The sequence below is a fragment of the Muscardinus avellanarius genome, assembly GCF_963383645.1.
Source record: "Muscardinus avellanarius genome assembly, chromosome: X".
NCBI classification, from domain to species: domain Eukaryota; kingdom Metazoa; phylum Chordata; class Mammalia; order Rodentia; family Gliridae; genus Muscardinus; species Muscardinus avellanarius.
Genome location: NC_137792.1, coordinates 8,243,947 through 8,268,015, shown reverse-complemented (window position 1 = coordinate 8,268,015; position 24,069 = coordinate 8,243,947). Strand labels below are relative to the sequence as shown.

At 34.9% G+C, this 24,069-nt stretch overlaps 1 protein-coding gene across 2 annotated transcripts in view; it reads right to left on the bottom strand.

Annotated features, from left to right (window-relative positions):
- The window catches only part of GLRA2 (glycine receptor alpha 2), a gene marked incomplete at both ends in the record, with an annotated part of 207,005 nt that overhangs the window by 145,741 nt on the left and 37,195 nt on the right, over positions 1–24,069 (bottom strand). The window contains one exon of one of the 2 annotated variants that reach the window (XM_080719045.1): positions 4,321–4,388. In XM_080719045.1, coding sequence (XP_080575171.1) covers positions 4,321–4,388 — 68 coding nt within the window. Of the gene's footprint in view, positions 1–4,320; positions 4,389–4,479; positions 4,548–24,069 lie in introns of both variants that reach the window. The other variant, XM_080719044.1, reaches the window with a different exon arrangement.

The following is a 24,069-nucleotide window of genomic DNA, read 5'->3' as shown; positions in this document are numbered from 1 at the left end:
AATGCTATAACGACTCCAGATTGTTTCCTTAAATTGAATTATTTTAGCACTATTATGTTTTGCTTAGCATTTACACATAGAAATTGCTACACTATTTCATGCAAACTCCTATTAAAGCTCCCATTACTGTCTTATTATTTTTGAAAGTATAAATTGTTCATTGTCATTATCTTATAAAATCATTAAAGACAAGGATATGCTTTCTTGATTCCTCACAGTGCCTATGTGGCACTTTGGTATTACCTTTGTCCACACCACAATGACATTTTCATAATCTTATGATTCTGCTAGTTTTAAAATGAGAAGTTGATTTAAAAATTATGGAGAAGGGGAGTTGCTTTATGATAAATTCACTTTTCAGTATTACATTGCTAATTCATATGTCAGTTTAAGAAAATGTCAGGTTTGTGGTTGTTTCTTGATTCTTCCTTATGAACTCAGACATAAGAAAGAAAGCCATCTGCTATCCTTGATCAGTTAGAATCTTTTCATGACTTGCTTCTGTAGCTATAGAATGAATGAAAACCCTTAGTGTTATATTGGTGATTATAACACAACATATATTTTAATAAGAGACTGTCTGCCTTCTTATATGAGTCACTTAGAACTGTGATTTCAGATCAGAGGTAAAGTAACCCTTCACCCTGCTGTAGTAACCAGCAGATAATGGTAATTTCCCCCTAAAGGCAGAGTTCAGGAGAGCCAAAATTATATTCTGAACATCTTCTCTGAGTAGACACACTTGTACACTTTCAGCTCTCCCTCCCACCTGATAAAATGAACAGAGGGGCTGGATATACTTCAGTGGCATGAGTAGTGTCTAAACACCCACTGGTCCAAATCATAAAGTATCCATCCAGATCCCTACATGCAGTCATTTGGAAGCTGGGAAGATAACATCTCATCTCTGTTTTCTAATAGCTCAGCCTTGGGTAAAGCTGAATGTAGATAGTATGCAAATACCCCTCACCTTTACTAACATTACTAATATAACCAAACTGTGTATTTATATAAGGAAGAAGGAGATTGAAAATATACTCCCCATTCTGTAAACTCCCTTGCCATCGGCAATGAAAAGGGGAAGAAAGAAATGTATTAAACTGATATTCCAAAGACAGAATACAACCTGACTCCTTATATATTCCTTACTACTATTCTGTGTCTTTTAGAACATAGAAAGTTTGTTCCACTGAATACTTTTTAAAAGGATCAAACAAAAATGACCATAAATGCATCCCTGTATCTTTTAATAAACAAAATATGTACTTTTGAATAATATATATTATTGTGATGGTCCATATAAATATCCCTTAGAGTAACACAAATGTGTTGTCTTGTGAGTGTACATCTCTGACACTCATATATCAAAGAATTGAGAATTTTTATTGGGTCTGTAAATAAGCCAGTACTTTGTAGGCAAGCAGCATCAACAATGAATTAGCTGAATTTCATTAACTATAAAAGGGATAGCTTGTATAGCACCAAAAAAAGACACATTGAGTTCTTGAAACAATCATTACCTCTTCTTTAGTAACAAATACCTAAAATTAAATCCTTTGATAGTGCTATCTGGGTCATGGGGTAAGAATGAGTTTTGAAAGAAGAGAGGAAAGTCAACATGTGTAGTAACTCAAAATTCTGAAGCATTCTTGGAAAAGTTCACTCCAGAAAATATAAAACAGCAAGACTATTATCCCCCCAAAATAGCTCTAATCAATGTCCTCAATGACTTCCTCACTTAATAAAAGCTGAAACTTCTGACTCCAACTGAAGATGGTTGCTAAAACAATCTGGTTCTATTAAATTTTTTGACCAAAGTTTCTGAGTCAAATTTTGTGAATATATCAGTGATGGTTTTAGTAAGTGGGGCTTTGAGGAGGTAATTTATTCAGAAGGGTAGATAGCTCTTATAGAAAAGGCTCCAGAAAAGTTTCCTTCCATTGTGTGAGGATACAAGGAGTAATCATCAGTTTATAACCTTAATAGATCTCCCACCATAACCTGACTCTACTGGCCATAAATAGTCACAATTTGGATCAAGTACCATGATCTCAGACTTCTATTCTCCAAAACTGAGAAATAATTTTTTAAACTATCTGATCTATGCTGCTTTGTTATAGCAGCGTGACATGATTAAGACAAGGTACATTAGGTGGATTCCCAAAGAAGGCCTTGGTTTTCTTGGATGTCAAAGTTTTTCCTTAGTGGTGTCTTTGTCACATTTTTATGGTCATCTGAATGTTGTCCATTTAAATACTGATACCTTAAATTGGGGATTGGCAAACGTGACCCAAGCCTATTTTTGTAAGTAAAGTTTTATTGGAGCACAACCACATCCATTAGCTTATTATTGTTTATGGCTATTTTATGCTAAAAGACAAAAACTAATACTTATGGCAGAGACTATCTGTCTCTGAAATATTAACTATTTTACTTTTTGGCCTTTTGCAGAAAAGGTTTTATAATTCCTTTTCTAGGTGGTATGAGAATATCTTCTTTGACATACCCATGATAGTTTTGAAAAATATTTTTGTAGTTTCACACTGAAGCTGTAATTGAAAAAAAATTAGATATATATTTCAAAGTCAACTGAAGCTTGTTATTGTATAGAAAGCTAAGAAGCACAATCCACATCATTATTCTAAACATGCAATTCAGTCTATCTGATACAACAGAATAGATAGGCCATTGATGTTACTCTTGATCAGCAATTTCCAAATATTGGGTAGGAAATGTGACAAAAGACATGTAATGGTTGACTAGGAAGTAGCTAAGCAGCCCATTTATAAATACCTCCAGTAACTCTTAAAGACAGGAAAATAGAATTTTCATGGCCTCCATTTTCATCTCCTTATAAGTTTACCTTATTTTTGCATTAATGAACATCAAAAAGTGTACATTTACATTTTTGATTGGAGTAATATGCAATGTGGGGATTTAATCAAAGCAACTTAGGAATCTAATTAATGCAATCAGCATTAGGCCGTGCAAATATCGTCATTGAATGCCATCGTGTAAAGTTGGTGACAGTGATTTGAGCTACTAGAAGTTGTGCCCCTCACTTATAAGGAAAAAAGAGGAAAGAGACGGATACTGAATGCCAAGTCCAGAGTTGAATTATTCTTTCTATGATTAGAGATTCTTATTATTCATTTAATAACCCTATCAAAACTATTTTGTTTATGTAAAATCTTAATGCACTATAGCCTGTTGTCTCAGAATGATCATTCTTGGACTATGCTGTATCAGGATAATATTCAAATGTGTAGTGAAGATGGATTATGTTTAATTTTCCGGGGAAAAGAAAGAGTAAAAGGTCAATTGCTTCTTTCTAGCATCAAGGACATCACAAGTACATTAATTTATTAAACATGATCCTAATGGCCTAAAAAAGAAATTTCATAAAAAATGCAGGGATTATATTTTTTCTTCTCAATGGCATTATGCTTATTTTACTTCTGAGTATTTCTAAAACATCAACCATCTCAATACTTGGTCAAGGTCAACTCTATCTTATTTTAGATTCATCTTATAATATGGGTATATAATTTAGGTAGTCATGCAAATTGGAGTCAGTTGATTAAGAACTTAAATCACATGGGTACCAAGAAAATATTTCATTTAAGGTAATACTGTGTGGGGTAAAGCTAATGATCTAATAAGCAAAATGACCATTACATTTATAGAGACTCTTGTTGGATTTTATAGTATCTGAAATCCTTTTAAAATATATGAAAGATGTTCATACATATCCTATGATGAACTTTTAATTAGTTATATATATTTTTTCAAATCACTGAATATGATGTAAACTATATACTAATTTCTATTGCCAACAAAGTTGTGTGTGCATGTTTTTGTATGTATGTTTGTATATCTGTGTGTGTGTTTGCCCCATCATTTTGTCTTTGTTGTATATCACAGTAAGGATTGGTTATGTTAAAACTTTCATTATATGTAAAAGACTGGACATAGCATTTCTCAAATGTTGAAGTTTATACTCATGAAATGTTGGAGATGCATATACTTAAATACTCTTCACTATACATATTATACTTATTGCTAATATTTCTACCAAAATTAGCCAAACATCAAATGTTTTTAAAATTTCTCCAGTGTGATAGATAACCTATCAAATATCAATGAGTTATTGAGTCCTTGAAAAATAACCTTCCAAAATAAAGGAGTATACATTATCGTTTTGACATGAATAAAGTTGGAAATTGGCACTCAGTAGATTTCGTACAAATATGCAACAATGCTCTTTGATCCCATATCCCATTCCTTCACACGATGGTTTCAATGCTCAGTCCCACTCACCATTGTAGTTTCTGCTATTGACCCAAAGCTGTTGATAAATATGTTGCAGGTAACATTTACAGGAGGCCCTGCAATTTGAACAATAGAAAATTTGACAGGTTGTGTTCATGGTATAATTGAGTCACGTTTTTCTCTTGCCAGTGGCATTGTAGCACTTACCATGGTGGTTTCTGTGACTGATCCAAAACTGTTGATAAAAATATTGCAAGTAACGTTTACTGGAGGACCTGCAGAATGCAATAAGAATATTGCAATAGACATTGAAGCAAAAATATAGCTCCATCAACATCTGTGCAAATGGCTAGAGATGTAAATAAAATTAAAATGATGGTGAGATAAAAAATTACCTGGACATATATAATGATAACATTCCCAAAGCTCTTTTAGATAACAACAGTGAAGCAATGATAACTTACCCTAAAAGTTTTGAATTTGGAAAATATAAGCAAAATCTATTTAATTCAATTCATTGGCATAAACTGATATTATAGTAACCTTTTTAGTGGCTGATTTTCTTTGACCTTAGGGTCATCAATATTGTAGGCATTAATAGTGAACACCTTGTGGAGATAAAATAACCTTGGTAATGAGGTCTAATTGGTGCTACAATTTGGATTATGGATGAGTCAGGATCATTCGCTTACTTTTGCATGGTAGCCTTTAAAACTGTGGGTTACTCTGAGTCTTTTGACACCTCTGAATTTACCCCTTTTCTTCTTTATATATTATGACCCCAATGAAAAATGATGAAAAAAATTACAAAAAACTAGCACATATTAAGAGATAAACATAAATAGATAATTTGGTATTCGTACCTTAAAATATTTAATTTACTCATAGTATAGATACAAATATTTGGAATTTTATTAAAATTCATCTGTGAAATTTTGAACATTGTAGTGCAATTTTTCACTTCCTTGTATTGTTTAATACTGCTTTCTCATTTTGAAATTTCCCCCATAGTTAATACATTTTCTACACTTTTATTGTAGAACAATACACTTGCATTTCTACACTTGCACTGTAGTTCTTCATCATAAGGAGGTTCAGAGTGAAAGAAACATTATGAACACAGCAGTTGTGTTTCCTTCCAGATCTAACACTGCTCCCCTCCTCCTACCCATACAATTTATTGAAATTGGTGTTGCTATTCTTATATGCTCTACATGGCATTATTTAAACTATTTGCCAGAGTAAATATGGTAGAAAGAAAAAGTTACCATATCTTAAATGTAATGTGAACAAAATCAGAAGTCCACTTTTCTCTCCCGAGACCCAGGGACAAGGCTGGCCCCTTCATATCTTGCCTTTTGACAATAGATAAATCACTGTGTTAAGATTCTCTTTTCCACGTTTTGCTGGGAATGTGTTTATTGCCTTCATGGAGTTTTCCCCTAATGTGGTCTGAGATAAGAAAATCCCATCATGAACCATCTATTCACTTGCTACTTTTCCCTGTGGAAATTTGTCTCCCTTCACTCGACAAAGTCTCAGCAGCCCAGTGCAAACAACACCCTAGTTGGCTCTATACCCAACCAGCTGGTATGATCTGAATGAAGAGAATTTTGGCTTGCAGCCACCCTCAAAGGCTGGTATTAAAACACAAGTTTTGGCTGTATTTGAGTGCTGCATTTTTTTTTAACTCTACAAGTCCAATTTAAGCTCTTGAAATGAGAAGAAAATTGTGGTAAAAATATGCAATATCGTAGGTGAGATCTTTTCGTAAAAGAAGAATCAAAGAGTTTTTGTGAAAGTTGTAAGTTGATTTTCTTTGTAACCTAACCAATGTTTTCTTTTTTAAAAAAAAAGTTGCATGGTTGTGTGTAAGGGAGTGGGTACTGGGGACTAAACTCAGGGCATCATACCTCTGAGCTACACCCTCAGCCTTATTTTATTTATTTTTTATTTTGAAACAGGATTTAACTAAATTGGTGAATCTGGCCTTGAGCCTGTGAGCCTCCTGTCTCAGACCCCCAAGTATTGGAATTATAGGCATGAACCATCCTATCCAGATAAATTGTATGATTTTTAAAAATGTTTACAGGCTCAGAATCATAGATACCACCATATTACCCAAACAATTTTCATCTAAGAACATTGAGATATTCTAAGTCTTTTTTTTCCTTTATGGCAAAGGGGATTGAAACCAGTGGTGTTCTACCTCTGAGCAATAACTTCAGCCCTATTTTATTCTTATTTTGAAACAGAGCTTCAATAAGTTGCTGAGGACCTCACTAAATTGCTGAGACTGGCCTTGAACCTGCTATTCTCTTGTCTCAGTTTCCCAAATACTGGGATTATAGGTGTGTACCACATTCTCCACCTACTTCAAGTCTTTTAATTTAGTTTCTACTAAGATGAGTCTCTCTCCATAGTTACTTTCTATTCTGCTGGAATTTGTTTTGTCTTTTGTTTATTCAATGTAGAACAAAATAAAAAAGATTTTTTTCTTATTTTGGCCATTAAATTCTAATATATATATTTTCTACCAACAAGAAAGAAATTAAATAAAGTCAAGGCACATCATGAAAAATTGTTCATTTTTCTCTTTCCACAAATAAATAATCCCTTTTAATTAATTAATTAATTTTTAATGGTACTGGAGATGGAAGTCAGGAGCATTCTACCTCCAAGCTATACTCCCAGCCCTATTTTTTTTTATTGAAACAGGGTCTCACTAAATTGAGGAAAGCCTCACAAATCGCTGAGGTTGACCACGAACCTGCAATTCTCCTGTCTCATCCTCGTGAGTACTGGGATTACAAGAGTGTACCACCATGCCTGGCTGAAATCATCCCTTTTAAGTTACCAATTCAGGGTGGAAACATTTAATAAATTCTTATATGTGAGATAGATAGACCTACTTTCTCGCCCTGCACAAGAGTCAATTCAAGATGTGTCAAAGACTTGGAAATTAGACCAGAGACCTTGCAGCTCCTTGAAGAGGGCAAAGGTCTAACACTGCAACACAAAGACACAGGTAAAAACTTTTTCAACAAGACTCCAAAGGCACAAGAAACTAAAAGGCAGATCAATATGTGGGATTGCATTAAACTGAAGAGCTTGTGTATAGCAAAGGAAAATTATCAAAAGCCTCAACAGAGAGGCAACAGAATGGGAGAAGTTTTTGCTAACCATTCCTCCAATAGAGGACTAATATCTAGAATATACAGAGAACTCAAGAAACTCACAGCTAAGAAAACAAATAACTCAATAAAAAATAGGCAAGTATGAATAGATATAATACACCAAAATAAAAAAATAAAAAATAAATATTTAAAACAAGAAAAAAAATAAAAGAAACCCCCTGCAGAAATACTCCTGTGCAAAACTAAAGGAACAAATATTTCTTGTGAAAAGAATGGGCAAATGAATAAAATACACTTCACAAAAGAAGAAATTTATATGTTCAATAAATATATGAAAACAAATGCTTTCATCATTAGTAATCAGAGAGATACAAATACAACCACCCTGAGATTTCACCTAATTCCAAGCAGAATGACAATCATTCAAAAGACAAACAACAACAAATGCTAGTGAAGATTTGGAGAAGTGGGAACTCTAAGACATTGTTGATTTGATTGCAAATTATTGCAACCACTTCAGAAAATAGTATGGAGGATCCTCAGAAGAATGATTCAGCAATATCACTTCTGGGTATCTACCCAAAAGAATGGAAACTAATCTACCAAACTAATGTGCGTGTATCTGTGTTCATAGCTTCACAATTCACAACTGCCAAACTATGAAACCAGCCAAAACATCCATCAACAGATGAATGGATTACAAAACTATGGGATAAGTACACAATGGAATTTTATTCAGCCATTAAGAACAATATTATGTCATTTACAGGGAAATGGATAGAATTGGAAAACTCTATGCTAAGTGAGATTAGTCAGTCATAAAAAGTAAGAAATCAATGCTCTCCCTAAAACGTGAAAGCTAGGGAGAAAATGGGACATAGGAAGGACTCCAGACAAAAACGGAGAGACCTTAGATGAGTAAGAAAGGCAACAAAACTGAGGGGGATGGGAGGGGAAAAGAGGGAAAATTTTAATGTACATGATGTACATTCATAAACATATCAAGTCAATCACTAAGCTAAATGTGAGAAGGAGGGAGGGGGAGAGAATGAGGTGGGAATTTGGGAAGGGATAATTGAGTGAGTGATGTATGCATGCATGCCTCTACCATCATGTACTCCATTAAGATGTATGACTAAAATGCACCAATATAAAAATTAAAAATAATACAAAATAAAACTGTACTCCTGAGAACTGCACTCCTGAGCCCTGACTGAAATTACCATGGCAAGATAATCCGAGACTGAAAAAGGACATAGAGCCTCATCTTAAGCAGCGAGCAGCATCCACGTCAGAATTCTGTGTGCTCACCAGCGACTGGACCACAACGGCACAGAGACTTCCACGGACCCCTGGACCAAGGAAGCCAGGTACCTGAGTGCGTCCAGGGAAAGTGTGGGTACTAGCATGCGCCTCAGGCCCAGCACTGGCCCGGAGCATCTGTCCCACACCTCAGAACCCAGCACTGTCCTCGTGCACCCTGTCTGCGCCCCGGACCCCCGCTAGTAGTCAGTGCCTGTGCCACCCCCACCCCTAAATCGGAGCCTACCTTGTGTGCCTAGCCCCCGCCCCCCACTGGAGCCCAGACACACACATTACCAGAGGCCTGCTTTCCAGGCTGCGAAAGCTCTGTGAGCCCATGAGATCTCCTCGGGTCCCCAGCTTCTGCGGCACATGGGAGGCAGAGATCATTGCTGGACACCTCGCAGCGCCTGTGCCCCCCCGGACACTTGTGCACCTATCCCGCGCCCCTGGCCCACCGCTGGGTGTTCCCGCCCACCCGGCAGCCTGATACTCCAGTTCTAGTCTAAAACACAGTTCTAGTCTAAAACACAGCCCAATGCACTGTGGAGGAGCATAGCAGCAGGCACTAGGCAGCTGCACCCACTCACACCTGGGTCCAGTAATAGCAGTGTACCCAGCCTGCACTCTTGGAACTGGCAGAGATCTGGCAGTAAGTGTGGGCATCCAGGAACCAGCAACCCTTTGTCCAGGGCACATCTTGGGGCCACACTGGCTAGCCCAGTTAGAATCTCCAGAGACACAGGAAAATCTATCAAGACACAATATCTGCACAGGACCGCAGGGGGAAGTTCCAAGTCTACTTTGGACATCCTCCACTCCTGCCGTAAGGAAGCACAGGCCAGAGTCTAGGGTGGTGAGTGCAGAGGTGCTGACTACAGGTTGGAATTACGCAGAACCTGGAAATTGTACAGAATCTAATAAGAGTGACACCAGACATCCTGACACATAAACCCAAAGCAGTTAAAGGAAAAAAAGGTATCCAAACATCCAGGGTGACCTAAGAAGATAAAAATAGAGTACAAAGAAAAATAAGAGACATTGGATTATATTCTGAAAACTACCAAAGCAATCAGATACACAAATATTATATGGACCTGACCCCATATTCGTAAATAAGTAGGACTGTTATTTTTTTATTGTTACTGTGGATGTTTTGTTTTGTTTTGTTTTACAGTGCTTTTGTTTTGTTATGGTTATTGCTGTTTTATTTGTGTCCCCATCCTTCTTTTACTTTAACTTGTTTTTTTATATATATTTGATAGTTTGCTTTGTTTTCTGATTTCACACAGCTGCTTGTTCCTTTTATTTTATTCTTGTCCTTTTTTCCTCTTTCTTCCTCTTTCCTTCCTTTTTTGTTCTCCTCCTTTGATTGGTTTTTCCTTTCTTTTTCTTGGATTACATAATAGTCTTGGTATCTTGTGTGGATTTTTTTTTTATGTTTGTCTGCTCCTTCCATTACCCCTCTTACAATCTTCCCCACACTAACCTATATACTCTTCTCCCCCAAAACTTTTCCCCATAATATACCTCCTTATTTAATACTCAAAGGATTTCATATCTCCGTACTTACTCTACTAACAACAAGAGTCCTACTAGTTAACTCTCTCTCATTCTCAGCAAGATATTACCTTATCATACTTAAAGTCTTTCTCAACCTAAACAGATCCTCTACCTAATTCAAATCCTTTACCCATCACTCCAGCTCCTCCCACATCACCCACCCTCAACACTGGAAAAGCTCTGCTGACTTGCCGATACCCCTAAACTCCTAATATTAAGATTTGACTAAACATAATACTCACGAACAATGGGTAGAAATCAGAAAAACAGGGCAGAGAACACTATAAATATGAGAACCAGGAGTTATGAAGAGACAGCAGAAATCACGAATACTGACCTACTAGAAATGCAAGAAGGGGAGTTCAGAATCTTGATGTACAATATGATGAAAAGATTTAAAACAAGTCTAGAGGAGGTGAAAGGTGAGTTAGAAACACTAAAAAAGAATCAGAAAGAGGTCTGGAATTAAATGAAAGAGGCAATAAGTGAAATGAAGACAGCAATAGAAAGAAATTCTGGAAGATTACATGAAATGGAAAACACTATCAATATTAGAAGACAGTACATCCCAAACTGAAAACACAGTCAGCGATATACAGAAATCTTTACAGCAACAAAACCTTAACAAATCCAGCAAATATGGGATAATATGAAGCGTCCTAATTTACGGATAATAGGCATTGAAGAAGGGATAGAGGTACAGACCAAGGGCATCTGTAATATCTTCAAGGAAATAATCTCAGAGAATTTTCCAAATATGGAAAGAGACTTGGACCTTCATGTCCAGGAGGCATACAGAACTCCACTGAGACAGGATCAAAGAAAGTCCACTCCATGCCACATAATAACCAAAATGACCAATATAGAGGCCAAGGAAGGAATCTTAAAAGCAGTGAGAACAAAAGGACGGGTGACATATAGAGGCAAAACAATAAGAATCACCCCAGACTATACAACCCAGGTCATGAATGCTAGGAGAGACTGGTATGACATGATTCAGACCCTGGAAGAATATAACTTCCAACCCAAACTAATCTATCCAGCAAAACTACTCTTCAAGATCAATGGTGAAACCAAAGTCTTTCAGGATAAACAGAATCTCAAAAAATTCATGAATTCAAAGCCAACACTAGAGAAAATTCTTAAAGAAATAAAGCATAAGGAAGAAAAAAGAAGCAGACTTCAGAATCAGAGAAGAGAGGAAGTTAATAAGTGGGCCATTTAAGAAAAGAAGAAAGATCAAACCACCCAAGAGTAGACAGAACACAAAATGGCAGAAAACAAAAATCATATTTCAATAATATCTCTTAACTCACCAATCCAAAGACATAGACTGGCAATGTGGATTAGGAAACATAATCCAAATATATGCTGTCTGTAAGAAACTCACCTTATAGCCAAAGACATTCACAGACTGAAAGTGAAAGGATGGAAAAAGATATACCATGCCAACAGTGACCAAAAAAGAGCAGGGGTAGCAACCCTGATATCCAACAAAACAGAATTTAAACTAAAACACATCAAAAGAGACAAATCAGGGCACTTCCTTTTATTAAAAGGAACATTACACCAAGAAGTTATAATGATAGTAAATATTTATGCCCCAAATGTGGGTGCAACCACATTTGTAAAACAAACCCTTCTGGACATAAGATCCCAAGTAGACACAAATACAATAATTCTGGGAGACTTTAATACGCCTCTCACACCACTGGATCAATCTTCAAGGCAAAGGATGAGTAAAGACGCTTTAGAACTAAAGGAAATCATAAACCAAATGGACCTAATAGACATTTTCAGATTATTTCAACCAGGAACTACAGAATACACATTCTTCTCAGCAGCCCATGGAACCTTCTCCAAAATAGACCACATCCTGGGACACAAAGGAAATACCAGCAAATTAAAAAAATGTAATATAATTCCTTGCATCTTTTCAGACCATAATGGAATAAAAGTAGAAATCAACAACAGGAAACTCGAAAGAAAGTATTCAAATTCATGGAGAATGAATGATACACTATTGAATGATGAATGGGTAAGAGCAGAAATTAAGGAAGAAATAAAGAAATTTATGGAAACAAACGAAAACAGAGATACAACCTACCAAAATCTATGGGACACCATGAAGGCAGTACTAAGAGGAAAGTTTATTGCATTGTAAGAGGAAAGTTTATCGCATTGAGTGCCCACATAAGGACAGAGAACCACCAAGTAAAGAACCTAATGACACAACTCAAGGACCTAGAAATTCTGCAACAGTCTATTTCCAAAGCCAGCAGAAAGCAAGAAATCATTAAAATTAGAGCAGAAATAAATGAAATAGAGAACAAAATAAACAATTCAAAGAATCAATAAAACAAAAAGTTGGTTCTTTGAAATGATTAATAGAATTGATAAACCCCTGGCCAACCTAACCAAAAGAAAAAGAGAATCAACTCAAATTATCGTAATTAGAAATGAAAAAGGAGATATCACCACAGATAGTGAAGAAATTCAAAAGATTATCAGAAACTACTTTAAAAATTTATACACCAATAGACTTGAAAACCTGGAATAAATTGATAGATTTCTAAGCACAGTTAACCTTCCTACACTCAGCCAAGAGGATATAGCAAGCCTAAACCAACCAATAACAACCAAAGAAATAGAAACGGCAATAAAAATTCTTCCACCAATGAAAAACCCAGGCCCAGATGGGTTTCCAGCTGAATTCTACAAAACCTTCAGTGAACAACTAATACCAATACTTCATAACTTGTTCCAGGAAATTGAAAGAGATGGAACTCTCCCAAATTCCTTCTATGAGGCCAGTATCACATTAATCCCCAAACCAAATAAAGATATCTCAAAAAAGGAAAACTACAGACCAATATCCTTAATGAACATAGTTGCAAAAATTCTAAACAAAATACTAGCTATACACATTCAAAACTATATCAAGAGAATAATACATCATGACCAAGTCGGTTTCATCCCAGAAAAACAAAGCTTGTTCAACATACACAAATCAATACATGTTATTCACCACATAAATAGAACCAAGAACAAAAATCACATCATCATAGCAATAGATGCTGAAAAAGCATTCGACAAAATCCAACACCCATTTATGTTAAAAACACTGGAAAAATTGGGATAGAAGGAAAGTACAATATACTGTAAACCCAAAGCCACCATTATATTGAATGGGGAAAAACTGCAAGAATTTCCGCTAAAGTCAGGAACAAGACAAGGATGCCCACTATCACCACTCCTTTTCAATATACTCCTTGAGACTCTTGTTGTAGCAATAAGACAAGAGGAGGAAATCAAAAGAATTCACATAGGAAGAGAGGAATTAAAATTATCCTTATTTGCAGATGACATGATCCTTTATCTGGAAGACCCAAAGAACTCAACCAAAAGACTTCTGGAGTTGATTGACAAATTCAGCAAAGTCGCAGGATACAAAATCAACCTAAAGAAATCAGTGGCTTTTCTTTATGCCAACAACGAATCCACAATGAAAGAAACAAAAACAACAATTCCATTCACTATAACCTCAAAACCAATAAAATACCTAGGAATAAACCTAACCCAAGATGTAAAAGACCTCTACAACAAAAACTATAAAACATTAAAGAAAGAAATTGAAGAAGACCTTGGAAGATGGAAAGATCTCCCGTGCTCATGGATAGGCAGAATAAATATCATCAAAATGGCCATTCTGCCAAAACTGATATATAGGTTCAATGCAATTCCCATTAAAATACCAGTGACATTCTTCAGAGACCTAGAAAAAATCAATCATGAACTTTATATGGAGAAAGAAAAGACCTAGAATAGCCAAAGCAATTCTCAACAATAAGAAACATGCAGGAGGCCTTACAATCCCAGACTTCAAATTATACTATAGAGCAATAGTAGTAAAAACAGCGTGCTACTGGCACAATAACAGATATACTAACCAGAGGATTATAATAGAAGATACAGAAACAAACCCACACATCTTTAGTCAATTAATCTTTGACAAAGGGGCCAAACACATACGCTGGAGAAAAGACAGTCTTTTTCAACAAGTGGTGCTGGGAGAACTGGCTAACCATTTGTAAAAAGATGAATCTAAACCACTATATCTCACCAAACACAGGAATCAACTCAAGATGGATCAAAGACTTAGAAATTAGATCTGAGACTGTGAAGTTAGTAGAGGAGAGCATAGGTTCAACACTACAACATATTGGCACAGGCAGTAATTTTCTCAACAAAACCTCCAAAGCCCAAGAAATTAAAGCAAGAATAAACAAGTGGGATAACATCAAACTAAAAAGTTTCTTCTCATCAAAGGAAACTATCAATAACCTAAAGAGGAAGCCTACAGAATGAGAAAAGATCTTTACCAGCCACCATTCTGATAGGGGGCTAATATCCAGAATATACAAAGAGCTCAAAAGACTCTACACTAGCAAAACAACCCAATCAAGAAATGGGCAAATGAACTAAATAGACACTTCACAAAAGAAGAGATACAAAGGGCCAATAGATACATGAAAAGATGTTCTTCATCACTGGCCATCAGGGAGATGCAAATCAAAACTACACTGAGATTCCATCTAACCCCAGTCAGAGTGGCAAGCATAAAGAAATCAAACAACAACAAATGCTGGCAAGGATGTGGGGAAAGAGGAACACTTTTACACTATTGGTGGGAGTGCAAACTAGTTCAACCACTATGGAGATCTATGTGGAGATTCCTAAGAAAGGTGGAAATAGATCCACCATATGATCCAGCTATACCACTCCTGGGTATCTTTCCAAGGGGGTTGAATTCAGAGAAATACAGCAACATATGCATACCTATGTTCATAGCAGCACAATTTGTAATAGCCAAAATATGGAACCAACCCAGATCTCCATCAACAGATGAATGGATAGCAAAACTTTGGGAAATACACACACAATGGAATTCTATTCAGCCATAAAGAAGAACAAAATTATATCATTTGCAAGAAGATGGAAAGCCCTGGAGAACATTATGTTAAGTGAGATCAGCCAAGCACAGAAGGAGAAGGTACATATGTTTCCTCTAATATGCCCAAACTAGGAAACACAGAGGATACCAGTGGGATTCCAGATAATGGAGGGGAAATATCAGCAAAGTGTGAATGAAAAGATAGGAGAGGAGGAAGACTTATCTTGATTAATGAGGGTCTACATCTGAATATGTGTAAAATTATGAATATGACATGGTTAACCTGGACAACCATTGGTGGGAGGGGTGAAGGGTAAACGGGGGCAGAGGGCAGAAGGCACCAAATATAGTTTAAATGTAAACTATTTATGTTCAATAAAAAATTGTTAAAAAAAAGTCATAAAGAGAAAAAAAAAGAGACTCAATGCTCCTTCCTTTCTCTTTTGCTCACATTGTTCCCTTTTCTCTCTTATTCTTAGAAGATTGTACAAGCAGGCCATAATCATTTCCTTGAATCTGTAGATCACTCTGTCTAGTATTGAAATCTTTACAATATTAAGGCTTCCTACCCATGAATGTGGAATATATTTTCATTTACTTGGGTCTTCATCAAATTCTTTCAGAAATGTTTATCAGATGGTTCTTTGCAACATTGTATAAACAAAACTGATTTTTGTGTGGTGTTCTTGTAGACTGAAAATTTGCTAAATTTGTTCATTAGCTCTAGTAGCTTTGTTTGGATTCTCTGGGATTTTTCTCTGCCAATGTCTTTTGTAAACAAAGATGGTTTTACTTTCTTCATTTGCATTTGATATCCTATATTGGATTTTCATATCTGATCTGGACAAAACTTCCAATGTCATATTTACTACATAAAACAGGTTACAGGAAGCAAACATGTAACATGGCATTACTTTTTTAAATTTTTTTATTGGTACATTATAGTTATACATCTTAGTGGGATAAAAGATGGTGGAAAAACATGCACACATCAACTGAAATGATAATTTGGTTATTTCCTTCATTCTATTGAGATGGTATATCACTTCATCCTACTAATATGGTGTATTACTAATTTTCCTATATTGAACCATCGTTGCATTCCTGGAATAATCTTAATTGGCCTTGATATGTTATTGGATATGAGTTGTGGATATATTATTGATAATTTTTGTATCTGTCCTCATAAGCAATATTGATCCATTATTTTCTTTTCTTGTAGTACCATTTTCTGGCTATAGTATTCCAGTCACATGACATTAGTTAGGAAACATTCACTCATTATCTACTTGTTGGAATAGTTTGAGAAGGATTGGTGTTAATTATATGTTTGGTATAGCTCAGCAGATAAGCCAGCATTGGCCTGAACTTTTATTTGTTGAGAGATTTTTTTTTCTGCTTTGATCTCTTCTGAGAGATATTTTTATTTCACCTTGAATCTTTTAGGTAATTACTGTTTCTAGGTGTTTTTCTATTTTGTCTAGTTTATATAATTTGTTAATATTTTGCAATCATTTTCTTTATAGTCAGTAATGATCCCATTTCGATTCTAATTTTAATTATTTGAGTCTTATACCATTTTATCAGCCTGGCTAAATATTTATCAATGTCTACTACTCTTTTTTTTTTTTTTTTTGGTGGTACTGGGGTTCCTGGAAGCCCTTCTATCTCCGGGCTACACTCCCAAACCTATTTTTACATTCTTATTTGGAAACAGGGTCTCCTAAGCCAGCGCACACGGCTAGCTTCGAACCTGCGCGATCCTCCTGTCTCTGCCTCCCAAGCGCGGGGATTACAAGCGTGCGCCACCACGCCCGGCAATGTTACTACTCTTTGAAAAAATAACTTTTGGTTTTTGTTAATCTCCAATTCGTCTTTTCTCTAATCTTTGTTATTTACTTCTGCAAGCTTTAAGTTTTGTTTGCTCTTATTTTTCTACTTCCTCTAGGTATAAAGAAAGGCTATTGACTTTAGATCTTTCTTTTTTAAATATAAGTACTTACAGATTTCCTCTGAGTACTGCCTTCCCTGTATCCCATAGGTTTTGGCATATTGTGTTTTTGTTTTTATTCATCTCTAATTTCCTTTGTAATTTATTTTTTGATTCACAGATTGTTTTAGAGTGTGTTGAGTTCCAAATATTTTTGAAAATTTAGTTTACCCACACCTATTGATTTCTAGTTTTGTCCACTGTAGTTAGAAAATATATTTTGTATGATTTCAGCCTTTTACAATTTGTTGAGACTTGTGTTGTGACGCAATGGATGGTCTACTTTGGAAAATGTTCCATGTATACTTCAGAAGAATGTGTGGTCTGCTTTTGATTATAGACCTTTCTATACATGAAATTTAGATCTAGTTGGCTTATAATGTCAGGTTTCTATTTCCTTACTAGTATCTCCACATATATTCTATTTATTATTGAAAATAATGTAGATATTGAAGTATCTAGCTACAATTATAGAAATGTTTATTTCTTCCATCTAATCTGTCAATGTTCATTTCATATATTTTGAGCTCTATTGTAGGTTATTATAAAGTTTAATGGGCCTGTGGAGTTTTGGACATAAATTAATGCCAATAGTAGAAGTAATGCAAAGTCCTATATTTAATCATTCTGTTTGATTTCTTCATTCGATAATAATAATTAGAATAGGGATTAGTGCTGCTTCAAAGAGAATGTTGACTAGGATTAGTTCTGTGGTATTAAATGTCATGAATAAGAATATTTATAGAAGGACTAATATTGAGATGTATAGTTGAATATGTCTAAAATTTATATCTTCCTGACGAATTGACACTTTTATCAATGTATATCATTCTCTTTAAATATTTTATCTATCTTTCATAGTGAGTATATTAAAATAGTTGGTCTGTGTTTGTTTATATTGATAGTATCTTATGTATGTTCTTTAATCAAATATTTTAAGTTAAAAATAAATATTATGTTTTAAGAAGCTTTATGATAAGTTGGAAAGAGTGGCTCATGCCTGTGATCCTATTCCTCGGAAGGCTGAGACAGAATTGCAGGCTCAAGACCAGATATTAATTTAGCAAGATCCTGTTTCAAAATAAATTAAAAAGTCTGGAGGAAGAGCTCAGTAATAGAGCACTCCTGTGTTCAAACCCTAGTACCACCAAAAAGAAGCTTTATGATATATTCTATTTAAAATAAGCATCTGTGTGGGCATAATATTTGGTCTGTTTTCTTACTTAAGCTCCTTTTTTCTCTCCTATCCTCTCTCCTCTGATCCGCTTTTACTATTGTACTGGTCTCATTCACTATGATTATGAAGTTCATTTTCTTCCCTATTTTCTCTCTAGCTCTCACATAGAAAACATTTGACTTTTGACTATCTGAGACTAGCTAATCTCAGCATGTTTTCTAGTTCTATTCATTTCTCTGCAAATAATATGATTTTGTTTTTCCTTTATGGCAAAATAATACCTTGTTTTATGCATAAACAGTATTTTCTTTATCCATTCATTTCTTGTCAAACATGTAGTTGCTCAACCTTGCTGGCATATACTGGGAAGAAGGAACATTATAGTTGGATAAGGTTAGGAGAGAATCACATCAAGAGATGTTATGTATATATATGAATGTATCACTTTGAATCTCACTACAAAGTATAATTATATCAATATAATTCTATAAAACAATAAAAATAAACACGAGGAAATTATGGATACTCTTGTGGAACACCAAAACAATTGATCATTAATAGTTCTGTTATTAATAAATTCACCATTTTAAGATGAAAGACTACTTGAGAGAAGAGAACAATCTTTGAGTTCCAAGATGGAAATTTTATGTTTTTCTCCCTTGTCACAAATAGGCAAGAATGACATTTTCATTTTGCACTTTATTACTTGTAAACACTTTAACTTGTCTTCAAGTATCAAAATCACTTTATTGTGGTAGAGACACTTGGATGGAAATGGAATACTAAATATATGTGCCTCACTTTTACAGAAATTAAATTTCCTTTGAATAAGAATATTTTACCTAAGAGAGAGATACTTGCAATTAGCCTAAGAGATAAAGTAAAAGATAAGTTATGCAGTGGAGGCAAGAAGATGTAGAGTTAAGGGTAGGAGCCTGATACCCGGACTGTTTCTCATAATGATTTCCTGTGTTACATGATATATTTGTGCTAATAAAAAAAGAGCCTTGGAAGATGGGGGATTACAGAGGAGAAAATGACTTTTTGTGATTGTGCTCACTTTGTGAGGGGGGTATGAGGCATCTAATCTGAAGAAATGTAAAACTTTAAGAAATTTTAAATGTTATAATTATAATTTAAAATAAGCACATAATCTAAACCATTGTGTTTTGTTGTTATTTCCTGGTATTGGGTATTGAACCCCTGAGCATTATACTTCCAAGGTTCATCCCAGCCCTTTTAGTTTTTAACTTTTAACTTTTTTTTGCATGATTCTTTAGAACAGGATTAGTAATACAATGATAGTAATTTTGAAAATTAGTTGTAATATGTGGAAAGTAAATCATATTTATTTATTTAACATTAACATTTATTTAATGAACTGTAGTTTCTATTATAGTAATGGTAGTCATTGATCATCAATATTATCATTGTTTCAAGGTCCTTTGTTCATCAAAATATGCTTATACAGGAGGTATATCACCAAACTCATTTTAGTATAAAGTAAACTGAAGGCCTGAGACTATAAATTAAATCCTCTAATACCCTCATATGCGAATCTTTACTGAAATAATGTCTATCTCATCCAATTTCTCTTCTTTATGTAAACTCTAGGGACTCTTTTAGTTTTACAGAATTTCTTGGCAGGACTTGGACACTTTTTACTACTGTTATGCCTTTAGGGATTATACACAAACATTCTTCATATCCGGAGAATTCATCTAGCTACCACAGATTTTACATGATTGTTTCTCCCTTTCTTTTTTTGAACTAGGATTTCTCACTTCTGTGACAAATGACATGTGAGACCAAATGTTCTTTGATGTTGGGAGTTGTTCTTAATATTATAGGATGTTTAGTGGGATCACTGCTCTTTACTTACTAGGTGCTAGTAGAACCCCTCAATTCCTATTATGACAAAAATGGGTCCAGTCAGTGTCAAATGTCCTAGGGGGACAAAATTACCCCCAGTTAAAAATCTGTAAGTTATAAAGAGAAGGCAAACATGTCAGGATGAGTGAAAAACTTATTCATTATGTATCCCAATTTATGGAACAGTGAAGTGAGACATATATCATTCTGCTTTGCCAAATGCTAGTGTCATGTTAAAATATTTTTCAGTCATATGATTTTTCTAATGAGAAAACTGCATATGTTTTGATGATCTGGACTTTAAAAATGTTTAAACATACTTTGGGAGAAAATATGCTTTTGTATGGAGCTTATACTTATTAGTTTCATTTGTTAATCAAGGAATTGTGTAGTACTTTCTTAAATTATCTCTATTATTATTATTATTATTATTATTATTATTATTATTTTTGTGATGCTGGGGATTGAATCCAGGGGCATTCTTCCTCTAAGGTACACCCCCAGTCCTATTTTATTTTTTTATTTTAAAATAGGGCCTAAGTTGCTGAGGGTCTTGCTAAGTTACTAAGGCTGGCCTTGAACCTGAGATCCTCCTGTCTAACTCTCCCACGTACTAGGATTATAGGTGTGTACCACCATGCCCAGCTGAGTTCTCTTTATTTTCATATTATAAATCTTCAGTCACTCATCATTTCAACAAATATTTATTGAGTAGACATTACATTCCATTATACTTGGTTTTCTACTGATCATCATGTACAATTAAAGGGTGAGTTTGGGGTCTAAATATAAGAAAATCAAGTATTAAGGACAAGTCAGAAATAATTTGATGAAAAGAACTTGAGTCATTCTTCAAGAAATGTCAGATGAAACAAAAATTGTGTGCCCAATCAAGCATCACAGAGAGGGCATTTTTACTAAGCATCTACAAGAGAACTGCTGCTTCTTATTTATTATAAGATTATAGTGATTTTAAAGTGGATATTTATGTTTGGGAAAGTCAAGAAACTTTTCTTGTTGAAACGGGGTTCACTTCTTATTTTAAAGACCTCAGAGACTTAATGGAACTTTCAGGTTGATGATAATTTGTAAAGGTAATCTACATATATTTCTATTTATACTATAATCAAATGTCATCAGATGGAAAACCGCTGGAAAATATGTGGGATTAATGCAGGTAATAAATAAAGATACATTTACTCTTAAAAGAAGACAATTTTAAATGCCATTTGAAATTGGTTTTGAAATAAAGAAACTTGAGAATTTCTCATGAACCTGAATGACATTTTCTTTCATTTTATGAAGCAACAAATAATAGAATTAAAGATGCCTTTCTCTTGTTAATTGAATCCTCTACTACTTTGCAAAGTGAATAGCAAGTTCATCAACTTGTTAGGTCTTGACAAATTGAAAATAGATTTTTTTACATCAGTGATTTTCTAAGAAGAAACTTCTGTGTTTGAGTTATAATAATGAAATTGGTGGATAGGATTCACACACATATACATGTTTGTTTCCATGTTTAACTCTTCTCATCCTTCAAAGTCAAATGACACTTACAAAATGAATTTCTTCAGGATTATTATCTGAATAGATTTTTGGCAGTTTCATAGCCCCATTACCCTTACCATATTGTATTACAATCAACATTTTTGTATTTGTCTAATCATTTCTAGACAGATTATGGGTTGTATCTGACTCACTCTTATGTCCCCCTGATTTCAGTATAGTATTGAGCTCATTGTAGGCACTCAATAAATGCACAGTGAATGCTACTGAACAAAATATAAGCCTTGTCTATAGACAAGAAGGCATCCCAAGAAATATAATTCAGAACAACTTTGAATCTAAAGCATTTTCATCCCATCAATTGACTTTACTCCTTCTTCAAAGGCTAGTTGTCTCAAAAGGAAGCTCAGTGGAGTGATTAGAATGCATGCAAGCCTTGCCGGGCGTGGTGGTGCACGCTTGTAATCCCCACGCTTGGGAGGTGGAGACTGGAGGATTGCGCAGGTTTGAAGCTAGCCAAAAAAAAAGAATGCATGCAAGCCATACTGCTCAATCCCCAGCACCAAAATGTATTTAATTTAAATTGATTGTCTTATCAAAATCAGTAATATCAGATGAGAATTCTGTTTGTTATCTTTTCAGAACACTCAACCAAATCAGTAAATTATGACAAAAACATGGTAGTTACCAATGAGAAGCCTATCAGTGTAGTCCTTTAAACATACTACTGAGGTATCTACCCTGCTTCAGTGGGTCATCAGGAAACTTCTTTCCTATAGCCCTCCCTCATGACATCATCTCTTATTAGTGAAAAATGGGAGAATGGAAAAAAAAAAGTTATTAACAGTAGGGCCAGAAGGACTGGGTTTAAATCCTGGCTCTGCTATGACCTATTTGTGTTACCTTATGCAGTCTTCTTAACTAGATTCTAGTTTCATCATTTTAAAAGAGATGAAATATTTTTACCTCTCAAGTTCACCGGGGGAACTGAATGAAGCAGTGTAAAATGCCAGCTATTTATTCTCTTACCATCTCCTATCAAGGCAGGATCTTCTTCTAAAACCTTGATATTATCCCTTTATTTGATAATCAGGTGTATTTTCCTCAAGCACCACATACCTGCCCTCCATTTTATTACACTCATCCCTACTCACAATGTTAAACAAAAGGTCTGCATTTTAAAAGTGTAAATAACCTCTAGAAAAAATGACCTCTCTCTATTTGAGAAGAATCATACTATTAAATCTAACAATCATAAGTGTAGGGGAAAATAAGCTTTAATGGAAAACTGCATTTGTCTATATAGCACAATCTTCAGTATTTTCTGACCCCAATTTTATGGGAGCTATTTTACAACTGTGTAAATTATATATCTGATAGTAAAGCAAAATACCTCTTGCTTTTTAGACATGCAAATTCTGTCCTGTAGGAATTCAGGTTATTTCCTTTTCCCACTGTAAAAGAGGATAGTTTTCTATTTATACATTCATTTCAATATTCTTGGTCTATAAATGGGTCTGTTCATTGGAGATTTTTTGAACAGGTTTTACCATCTGCTCGGTTCTCACATTAAATAATGAGTTAAGTAAAATATTTAACATGTATCAATTTTCAATCTGTATGAGGATGATAATTCTACTTTATTTTGTAAAATCATCTTTTAATATAAAGTTTTTAAAAAAATGTGGAGTTTTACCCTTTGGAAGTCTTAGGCTCAGAGCCAGGCTTTTTAAGCTTGGATACCTAAATCCTGTTGAGGACCACTGCATTTCTGGGAAACCCAGCACTTTCTATTTAGCTGTCAAAAGAAATCTTAAAGCACCATGTCTGCCAATGAACAGTACCTAAACCCTCATTTCCCTCTTCTGTTCCTCTGTGGCCTCCACAAATGAGGGCTTGTTTTCCTCTTGGCATTCTGCACCATTTCACTAAGGGTGAGAAGGTCACCACTGTACTGTTAGGAAACAGGTTTTCTGTGTCAGCAACAGATCTAAAAATAGAAGCTAGAGTTCTTGATATGTACTCTTTTCTGCTAACAACTAGGACAGCTGCTTCTTTACTGCAAAGGGGAACCCTGGAAGCATGGTGCTTGTTGTGTTTACAAGGGCTCACATGTGACTAACAGGACCCTAGCAATTATGCAACACAATACTTCCAAGTCTTGTTTCACATTATGATATGCATTTTTATGATTCGGTGTAATTAAAAGGGTACTCATACACTCCTTCTCTATATGGGATGCTCACTTATTTTGAATTCTTGTTAACTCAGGGATCCAGCTGAAAGTAGTTTA